Here is an 11,386-nt window from a genome sequence, read left to right as displayed (position 1 = left end):
ATGAGCACAACTGTATATATATATATATATATATATATATATATATTACACACAAACACACATTATATAAATATAAAATTTATAAATTGAACACACCAGCAACCACCCACTACTCAGACAAGCACCACTCACATTGTCTTGTACAAATCCAGTTATAATTGTATTTTTCTTTTCTTTTTCTTCATTGGCTTTAGTGACCTCAAATCAAAATGATAGAGAGTGGTGAAATTTATATTCCTGGTCATAGTCCAGTTTACCATGTGGCTGACACATGCGTGACACACAAATGAGTATGTTCTAATGCAGTGGTTCCCAACCCTGGTCCTGGAGGCACCCCAACACTGCACATTTTGCATGTCTCCTTTCTAAGACACACCAATTTCAGGTCTTGAATGACCTGAATCAGGTGTGTTTGATTAAGGAGACATGCAAAACGTGCAGTGTTGGAGTGCTTTGAGGACCAGGGTTGGGAACCACTGATCTAATGGAAAGAAGATTAGACATGCTATTTGCATTGAAGAGCAACTTCAAATGACTTTCCCTGTCTCGTCACAACCCCCTGGCTCTCTAATCAGTCTGGGAACCATGAGGAGGCAAAAGCAGACATTTGCCGAAGTAACGAGTGTCCCTAATGACCCTAAGTTCATTTAATTTGTCCTCAGGATGGTAATAATTGGACTCCATTATGACCTCGGTGCCGTAATTAAACTGCTGCCTGGTGATATTCTACACACTGGCATGTAGTTGTCAGTAGTGATTATCAGCAACGAGAGAGAGAGAGTGACAAGCTACAACTTTTCTGTTAACCCACAATGAGAAGTAGAGTAGCAAAGCGATGCAGACAGGTCCATTAGCAGGCCAAAGGCGCATGGGGTGGGAGAGCAAATTAATCAAACTCCTCTCTACCATTTCAATGTTTGCTAAATTGGATAGACGAAAGGGCACGCATTTCAAACAGCAACCGGTCTGCCGTTTGACTTAAGGCTGTGCGGCAAACAAGTGACCTTGCCGTTTAATCATCAGCCATTTCAACTTTGATGTCTTGACTGACATTTCTGCCAATCCAATTTACACCAGTTTACACTTTTAACAGCTGGTCAGTTGGTCCAACGCGGTCCAGACATATTTTATTTTGAAAACTTGAAAATATATTGATTCTTTTTTTTCATCTGGCCAGCTAATACATCTCTGCCACCAACCGAATCAATCTTGTCCTGAGATTGAGCATTAAGGTTAATCTCTTGCTTCACCAAGCATTTCCAGATGATAATTGGCAAGATAGCAATCATTCTGATACGAAGTGAAACAGTCACCTTGATATCTGCAGCTGGGTCTTACATCAAAAAGTTTCAAGATTAAGTTCTCTTTGGGTCAGTATGGACATGCAACCTACCTCTTTGAAGGAATCCTTGTCAAGCTACGGAATTAAAAATATTAAAGGGGTCCTATTATGCTTTTTCACTTTTTGAATTTTAGTCAGTGTGTAGTGGGTATGTTTGGGCATAAAAAAGATCTTCAAACTTACAAATCTCAAAGTCCACTCCAAAGGGAGATATTTTGTTTTTTTTTAATCCCTTTTCAAGACTGAAACACCGTCTAAGCTGTTCGCCAATCACAACGCACTGGGACAGCTAACCAATCACATCACATTTTGTTTTTCGGAAGGCGGGCCTTCATCAAACCCGGAACTAATAGAGCCGTTTGTGCCAGGATGGGGAGAAAGGTATTGTAATAATGTAAATTATGTAAAAAAGAATGCGTTTTTCGAACCACCAAGCATGAGAGCATGTTCTAGTACACCCCCAAAACAAATTCAAGACATTGTAAAAGAGCATAATAGGATAGCATAATAAAAAAAATAAAAAAAACCCAACCTAAATTTACAATTTAATTTAATTTAATTTATTTATTTATTTTAAGCAGTAAACAGGTAAATATGGAGTTTTATAGTAGGCCAGATCTACATTCTGAGATGGTAACTAAGACGATATTAGAGAGACTAATACCTTCTACCTAATATTTATTTATTTATATGCTGTTGCTTATCAAAGACAACAGTCTCGACCCATCCCAAAGGAAATACGCAACCAGTGTCATGATTAAACATATAAAATGTGCAATCATCATTGTTTTGATGTTGTAACACCTTCAACTGAAGCTTTCAGATGAGACTTTGTCAAGTCAATATCAAAGTTTGTCTTGACAAATTTTATCGTCACATTTTATAAGTATTCGTGCTTTAAAGGGATCCCTGGGTATTAAGACTTGTATGGCTTAATATAACGTAAATGATGTCTCTTCCTGAAATATGTAGTAGAAGACCCATTAAAGATTTATGTTATTTTAAAAATCACATCGTTTTATACATATTTTGGACTATGGGGGGCGCCATTATTCTGATGACGTAAAATGGTTGCACTCGGTGAGCTACTGCCGCTACTTGTTGCTAATTTTACCACAACCCAACTCGGAATAGACAACTTGGAAAATAAAATACTGTTATGATGACCACAGCTACTGAAAGAGCTTACAGGTGGAGATGGATAAGCATAGGCTTAAACCAAATGCTGTACCATCGATTTTTCCCCACATGGAGTCTAAACGCCCCAGATCTCGAGGAAAATCTGCGCTGAGAAACTCCTCTAGCGGCCACGCGTCATGATTAGCGTCGGCATGTTTACAGGATGACATAGCGTTTCTAAGCCGTTTGTAAGCTCTTTCAGTAGCTTTGGTCTACTAAAAGACTCAAAGGCATCAGGACTAAAGTGGAGTGAAAAAAGAAGCTGTTTTTTCGGAAGTTTTATTCGTCCACAGGCATCTTCCCATTCTTTTCTCCTCTTCTTGTGAAGTCTTGCATTGCTTCTCTTGTTGCCCTTCGACTGAAAATTACAACCAAAAGTCACACAATGTGATATCGTATCAGTATTTTCAGTTGTGTTGCGGTAAAAAGCCAAAGACTATAGAAATAAGCGCCAGTAGCTCACCGAGTGCAACCATTTGATGTCATCGACGCAGAATGTACTGTGCACATAAAATAATGGCGCCCCCCATAGTCCAAAAACCATGTCGATTTTTTTAAATAACATACATCTTTCAAGGGGTTTCTACTATATATTTAAATAAGGGACATCATTTACGTTATATTAAGCTATACATGTCTTAATACCCGGGGATCCCTTTAAGTGTTTTAATAGTGCTTCAATCATGCAGTGCTTTACAACTGTAAGACAGGTAGAGCTAAATAAACCTATTACTGCATCTAAACCAACAACATGTTTATTAGATCCAGTACCAACTAAATTACCAAGAGTTGTTATCTATAGCAGAAGAACTGCTTCTCAATATTATTAACTCATCGTTACGCTATAGATCATGACATACTCATAGATCGATTACAAAACTATTTAGAGACAGTCTTTAAGATAGTTTAGATCCTACCTGTCTGATCGTTACTATTTTGTTTATTTAAATGGGAAAGCATCTAAATTAACGCCAGTAAAGTATAGAGTGCCACAAGGACCTGTCTTGGGCCCTCTGCTATTTCCAATATAAATGTTGCCCCTTGGTAATATTATTAGAAAATATGGGATTAATTCGACCAATAATATTCTCACATTAAATTCGGATAAGACAGAGATATTACTTATTGGACCAAAAAACAGTACACAAAATCTCTTAGATTACAATTGGCATCTAGAAGGATGTACTGTTACTTCCTCTGCAGTCAAAAATTTGCTTGTTAGCTATATTAGACAACAACTTGTCTTTTGAAAACCAGTCTTCCCCCACGCTACAATCCATCACACTTCTTAAGGTTGCAAAACTCAGAACGTTTATAGTATCTATATAGCAAAGTCCATTAAAGGTGGTAGAGCATTTTCGCATTTGGCTCCCAAACTCTGGAATATCCTTCCTGATAATGTTTGGGATTTTATTGTCTAAAATTGTGCAGGATGAGTAGCATGAATAAGTTTACTACGTTTGCTCTACTATGAGCTATATTTCATGAGGCTTCATAAATTGTGTCAATGGTTGTCTCAAATACTGAATAGCAAAATCCAACCATTATCTCAGAGGTGCAAACAGTAAGGAATAAAATGGCAACACATTAAGAGTCCTTTTCTTGTAAAAACCTCAACTTTAAATAACTTACAAATCCAGGGTCATTCAGTCAACGCGAATATCTGAGAGTCTATGATGATGGAAAAAATAATCATTCAGGTGGACCTGCAGTGCTGGCAGAAGTTTCACCCAGGTCACTGACATCTCCTCTCATCTCCTGAACTCACTAAGTAGATTCTGGTCTTTGATCCCTAGCTAGTATGTAACACCTCATGCAGAACGCTCCTGGCCACTGATATGAGACATGAACAAGATATTCTGCTTTATGCAAAATGGACGACTGGAATGGAATACTACTATACTGTCAAAGCCCCTTTAGGGCAAGTCAGTCTGCTCAGTGGCCATATTCATGACACCCCCAGGCAACTATTTCCAGCCTTGGAAATACAGCTTGAAAGAGGAAAGACCAAATGCTATAAAACTGTTGGTCAAGTTTACATTCTAATAAAATATTTCAAATAAAGAATAAATTGTATAAACTGTGCTTCTTTGGCTCAAATCATACAAATGAATGGTAAAAGAGACGACTGGTTAATTTACTGTTCTTTAACTAAAGGCGGGACTTCAATTAAGTGTGTGATGCCTCTTTCAAAACTTTATTGGCTTTTAAGGTGAGACAACAGACGTCATATTTACTATTATAATATCCCCCAAATCATACATGTACATGTGGACTCCCTGTTTGATCTATCTGATACTGCACTGGGCATGCATTATTCATACTGCACTGGGCATGCATTATTCATACACTGTGCACAATATATACACATACATATGGCATATTTCAAAAACTGCATGACAGGCATGACTGTATACCAATCTGAACATAATTTACTTGCAATAAAAGATAGGTGCCGAATTATTGTGAGATAATTATTAAGAAATAAACTACTGAATCTACTTTCAAGGTTGTAAATGAGATCACGAAAAAAATATATACTTTAGCCTATTTAGTGCTTTTATTTAATGTATAGAGAGGGAGAAAAATGCCAGACTCGTACCCTCTCCACCTCCATGAACATCATGGCTCAATGTGTTACATGCATTTTTTTTTATATGAATGTACACTATTATTCAAAAGTTTGGGGTCTGTAAGAATAATACTTCTATTCTGCAAGAACACATTAAATTAATCACGTGACAGCAACAATATGCATAAAAAGGCATTTATAATGTTACAAAACAATTCCATTTCAAATACATCAAAAGGTATCACGACTTTCACACAAAAAAAAAAAGCTTAATTATTAGGCAGCATACAGGTATCCGTTTTAAATATTGACAAATATTGATATTGTTTTAAGTTTTTGACCACCATATCAGCATATTCTCAGCTCGGCCTGGTGAAACATACCAATTTGGAAAACTAACGGAATGCATAGTTGGTATAAAAGACTGGATGACGAGTAATTTATTACAGCTAAATTCTGAAAAAACAGAGGTGTTAATTATCGGACCTAAAACCTCCGCATTTAATAACCTAGAACACTGCCTAACACTTGATGGCTGCTCTGTCAATTCTTCATCATACAGGTATCTGTTTTAAATATTGACAAATATTGATATTGTTTTAAGTTTTTGACCACCAGATCAGCATATGCTGAAGTATCATGTGACACTGAAAACTGGAGTAATAATGCTGAAAATTCAGCTTTGATTCACAGGAATAAACTAGATTACATATTAAAATAGAAAACGGAAAACTATAAACTGAATAATATTTCATAATATTACTTTTGTGCTGTATTTTTGTTTTAAAAAGTTTGTGGTGAGCACAAATGTAATATGTTTTATTCATACTTATTACTATAATGCTTGTTTTTCAGTAGATATAGAAACTTACTGTAAGACGACTGTATGGATTTTTAATCGCATGCCCTGATGCATTCTTTTCTCTGCAGTTGCAGGTTTTTTTTTTTTTTTTATATATATTTCAGGCACAGCTAATGTCTCCACATGTAGAGTCAGGGCAGGGAAAGATAACATCTGTCTTAGCTGAAGCTTGTTAAATCACTGCTAGAGCTGCCTCCTCTCTCGCTGTCTCTCTTTTGTGTAACAGAGCTGTGTAGTGTCTGCTAGAAACCATCCGATTCCCCACGGATCCAGCTTATTTGCTTCCCAACCCACCTCAAAATAACTTCCTGCCCACGGACCACACTTCACCTGGCTGCACTTTTGTTTCAGGATCCTAAAAGGAACTGTGTGTGTGTTGGCTGCTGGGCTACAGGTACTGTACGCCTTTATAAATTGTGTACATTGCATATACTTGTACCATATGCAGTAGCACCCTGTTGTTTTTAATGATTACCAAATAGAAGACTTATGAGAAACCATACTGACACACTGATGAATGCTGAATGGAACTGTTACTTTGTTTTCAGTTTTCATGATGTACTTCCTCTGCATCTATAACATTTTTTTTCCCATTTTCCTTTCAATGCACAGTGGTGGCATTGAGTGGTGGCATTGACAGGTTATTAGAACACTAGCATTTTCACCAGCTAAAAAATGGTTTTAAGTCAGTGATTTCTATCTTTTGCTGTAGAAAATCAGTAGGAAATAGGAGTTTATATTTCCAAACATTAATTTTGCCATTAATTGTAATGAGATTTTTGTTTGCACAAGGAGTCTGACCAACAGCCAGTGCTCCACACAGAGATCTGATCTCATCATCATCCAGTCTTGTCTGGAATGACATGAAGAAACAGAACAAACTGAGACAAACTAAATCCAGAAGAACTGTGGCAACATCTCCAAGATGCTTCATCTATCTATCTACTCCATATAGCTAAGATGCCTCTTTCAAAACTTTATTGGCTTTTAAGGTGAGACTACAGACGTCATATTTACTATTATAATATCCCCCAAATCATACATGTACATGTGGACTCCCTGTTTGATCTATCTGATACTGCACTGGGCATGCATTATTCATACACTGTGCACAATATATGCACATACATATGGCATATTTCAAAAACTGCATGACTGTATACCAATCTGAACATAACTTACTTGCAATAAAAGATAGGTGCCAAATTATTGTGAGATAATTATTAAGAAATAAACTACTGAATCTACTTTCAAGGTTGTAAATGAGATCACGAAAAAAAAATACTTTAGCCTATTTAGAGCTTTATTCAATGTATAGAGAGGGAGAAAAATGCCAGACTCATACCCTCTCCACCTCCATGAACATCATGGCTCAATGTGTTACATGCATTTTTTTATATGAATGTCTATCTATCTATCTATCTATCTATCTATCTATCTATCTAGATAGATAGATATACATAATACATATATTATTGCTAGTGTTAGACATATCATGCCTGACATTGTCTCACACAAACACAACAGCCAAAGAGGAGCTAATAGAGCAATCTTATAGAGAGCTTATAGAGACATCTGAGCCAGACAGGAAACAGAAAATACTAAATGTTAATTTGTGCTGCTCTTAAGATATAATCATGTAACTACTTCATAATCCAATCATGTCCAACCTCATTTCATTCATAACTATTTGTTCTCCCACAGTGTGTTAAAATGTGAAGTGGCAGCCCATGGAAGCTTGACACTGCCCTCTACTGCAAACTTTACTACCGGTAAGTTATCTAAATAAATACAGTGCATTGAAAGCACAACAAAAAGAAAGCTTCCCAAGTCATGGTCACACATTATTATTTATTGCAATATTAAGAATCAAATCACATAGTAACGTGGTTGAAAGCTTTTATCAATATTAGAACTTGTCCTGTTAGGCCATTTATAAAAGTAATAGATACTTAAACAGTTATTTAATGTAATAAACTCGATAGAAGTCAAAGTGAATTAATCAAAAAGCACTGCTGGTTATGCATTTGGACATCCAATCCTGGAAAAATGTGAAACATCGACGAATGAACATCAACTCTTGATTAATCCTCAAATTAATCTTGCGAACCATGACTTTGTCTTGTAGACAGTGTTCTCCAATCTTGCAAAGAAAAAAAACAAAAAAAAAAAACATAAATCCATAAAAATTCACGAGTACATCATTGGGCCAACTTCCAAAACACTTACCGAATTCTGAAGGAGAAATCTGATATTGTGCTGTAACAGTCTAAGTGCAGTGTGTGGTTCAGCAGCAGTGTCTTGAACAGTGATTTCTGCTGAAACTAACGTCTTCAGAAGCTCTTGAGCAATGAACTCTTTACAGCTGCACATCTGAAGAAAACAGGCCCAGTCTTGCTCAGATATATGGCATCTCAAACACACAAATTTCACATTTTTCCCCAAAACTCACCTCCCCGCTTTCAATATGCACATTCGGTATGTATATCACGTGTATGTTCTTTAAAAGATGCAGAAAATAATGATTATGTATAGTGTAAATGTAGAAATAAGATGTCATGAATAGGTTTATAAAGCATTGTACTTACAAATGTGAGGAGATGTGCATAATCCATGAGGTCTCGAAGACAATAAAGTGCCTCACGTATAGCGTCATCCCCCCCTCACCCATGTGCTGCAATGCTATAAAGAAAAACAGCACATTTTTAATGATATTTTAAGAAGTCATTTTAAAAACATATTAACACAGTAAAACATAACAAAATAGAAAACAGCTATTTTAAATTGCAATAATATTTCACACTATTACTGTTTTTATTGCATTTTTGAGCATGAGCTTGATGAGCATAAGAGACTTCATGTTTTGAAATGTTATATGAACATTGTTATGTTATGTTATGTTATATGAACTCTTGTGCTCACCAAGACTGCATTTATGTGATTCAAAATACAGTAACAACTGTAATATTGTGAAATATTATTACAATTTAAAATGACTTTTCTAATGGCTGTTGAAAATAAATGTAAAATATATAATAACTATTAAATATATTTTAAGCATAACAGTGTCTTTGAGTATTCCATTCTTTCAATATGTCTTAATTCATCTTTCACAGTTTTCACCTAGCTACTTTGATATTGATTCTATTGACATTCACTTCCAAATGTAGATTCTGTTTCTCTCTCTCTCTCTTTCATGACTCTATTCACTCTATTCGAATGGAATTTCATTTACAAATAGTTCATAGGTTTTAGTGCCTCGTGCGACTTAATCATCTCTGTTTTCTATAAATCTACAGTAACTAGTTGGTAAACTGAACGTCCTTACATTTATTAAACAGCAGCACCAAGTGGATAGATGTGGTATAACAACGACAATCAATTTTAAATAGGAAAATCTGCCTGACAAATTAGGCTAATGTTAATATAAACAACAGAATATGTGATTTTGAAGAATAAAAATAATAAATTAGATTAAATTGTAGTTATTTTGTCGTTTTGAGAAACCACCGTGATGATATCAAACGTGACTCCACAGACCACATATAACAAAAAGCGTGCGTCAAACTTATCTCCTGCTCCACATGGTCAGGATTTAGGTCAAATAAGTTTGTTTCTGGTTTGGAGTACTTGCAGACAAGAAACAGCATGAGAAGGAAGGTTGTGCAGATCTGAGCGATTGTGTGTTTGGAGGTTTGCAGTTGCACCTGGAGACATTGAAATCCTTGAAGAGTGGAACATTCCGACCTTTTCACACATGCTTCATGTTTTTCAGGGCCATATTTACAGACCAAACTCTGGTAGTATTAATGTTTCATACATTGAACTGACAAGGCGGTTTCCTCGGGAGAGTTTCATCTCATGGCATGAGCATTTGATGTGTTTTTATAAGCCGAACGTGAGCTGCTAATAATACACCACATTCGTTCTGAAAGCAATCACAGTTCACAACTACTAAGCTGATATTGGCTATGTTCAAAACAGCTACTACTTCCACAAATCCTGCTTTAATGTGGGCAATCATATGAGTAATACTACAATTAGGCTATTAAATGAAAATTAAATTGCATTTGTGTGTGTGGTCATGGCTGTGGCTTCGGGGGAAATAAGTGAATATCATTATTTTGCAATATTATGTTATAAATATATTTACTTGTATTTCAAGTATTCGTTATTAAATGAAAATGTTCACTGTGCATTTTGGGATTTGTAGTTTCTTGATGTTTCATGTGACGGTGAGTTGAATGCGGAAGCACGTCACTGCGCCGACGCGGGGAAAACCCACGATTGAGTGCGTGCTGCGTGGAGTCAAAACAAACCAAATAACTTCTGTTTACAGACTTGTTTATCCCGTGTGAGTTATTCTAATAAAATGCTATGCCATTGTATATCCCTGTTAATGTTTTTACATCTTTTCTAGCTCAGTCGCTTTGGATAAAAGCGTCTGCTAAATGACTAAATGTAAATGTAGAACGACTGCATCGTCATTATTTGAACGTATTATGAAACTACATATGCCACTTGTCCAAGTAATGTTTTTTTGCAACTTCTTAGGATTATATTAGTATGGCAAGAGATCGACAATATCATTTTCTAGTTGCTGATATTTAAACTGTATAGTTTTAATGATGTGCTCTGATTTTCACTGCATTTAATTGTATATCATTTCAAGGCTACAAGGCAAAGCACTGGTCCAAAATGTCTAAGATCGAAAAGATGAGTATCCTGGGAGTAAGGAGTTTTGGAGTTGAGGATAAAGACAAACAAGTGATCACCTTCTTCAGCCCTCTGACGGTCCTTGTGGGGCCTAATGGAGCTGGAAAAACGGTTTGTATATTGTTGTCAATAAAATGCATTAAAAATGCTTTTATGTTTAAGTTTCACATAGCCAGTATGAAACTTTATGATGATTAAATATTTATATTAAACGCACTTTTAAATAACATTTATATTTAAGTTCTACCTACCAATAACTATATATAATAATAATTTTACATAAATAATAATGAACTATATCTTTTTATGACTTGCAGACCATCATCGAATGTCTCAAGTACATCACTTCAGGAGACTTTCCACCAGGAAGTAAAGGAAGCACATTCGTCCATGATCCCAAAGTAGGTATTTGACAGGAGTAATGCAAGTAAACAAACTGCAAATCTGCATGTGTTAAAGGGATAGTTCACCTATAAATGAAAATTTGATGTTTATCTGCTTACCCCCAGAGCATCCAAGATGTAGGTGTCTTTGTTTCTTCAGTAGAACACATGTGATGATTTTTAACTTTAACCATTGCAGTCTATCAGTCGTATAATGCATGGCAATGGTAACAAAATCTATGAGAGTAAAAAAAAAACATGCACAGACAAATCCAAATTAAACCCTGCGGCTCGTGACGACACATTGATGTCCTAAGACACGAAACGATCGG

At 35.9% G+C, this 11,386-nt stretch overlaps 1 protein-coding gene and 1 long non-coding RNA gene across 2 annotated transcripts in view; one reads left to right on the top strand and one right to left on the bottom strand.

Moving 5' to 3' along the window:
* Positions 1-7,846: 7,846 nt before the first annotated feature.
* On the bottom strand, positions 7,847-8,631 carry LOC107661813 (uncharacterized). Its single transcript, XR_001631144.1, has 4 exons — positions 8,544-8,631; positions 8,408-8,455; positions 8,185-8,328; positions 7,847-8,098 (listed from the first exon to the last, which is right to left on the bottom strand). It is a non-coding gene; the product is annotated as an uncharacterized LOC107661813 (long non-coding RNA).
* Positions 8,632-10,384: 1,753 nt separating this feature from the next.
* The window catches only part of LOC107661722 (DNA repair protein RAD50-like), a 35,807-nt gene continuing 34,805 nt past the window's right edge, over positions 10,385-11,386 (top strand). The window contains exons 1-2 of the mRNA XM_016451469.1: positions 10,385-10,782; positions 10,989-11,072. Coding sequence (XP_016306955.1) covers positions 10,654-10,782; positions 10,989-11,072 — 213 coding nt within the window. The 5' untranslated portion in view covers positions 10,385-10,653. The remainder of the gene's footprint in view (positions 10,783-10,988; positions 11,073-11,386) is intronic.

The sequence above is a fragment of the Sinocyclocheilus anshuiensis genome, unplaced genomic scaffold (assembly GCF_001515605.1).
Source record: "Sinocyclocheilus anshuiensis isolate Anshui unplaced genomic scaffold, SAMN03320099.WGS_v1.1 scaffold207, whole genome shotgun sequence".
Lineage (NCBI taxonomy): Eukaryota > Metazoa > Chordata > Actinopteri > Cypriniformes > Cyprinidae > Sinocyclocheilus > Sinocyclocheilus anshuiensis.
Note: the sequence above shows the minus strand (reverse complement) of the source record. Positions and strands in the feature narration are given on the sequence as shown.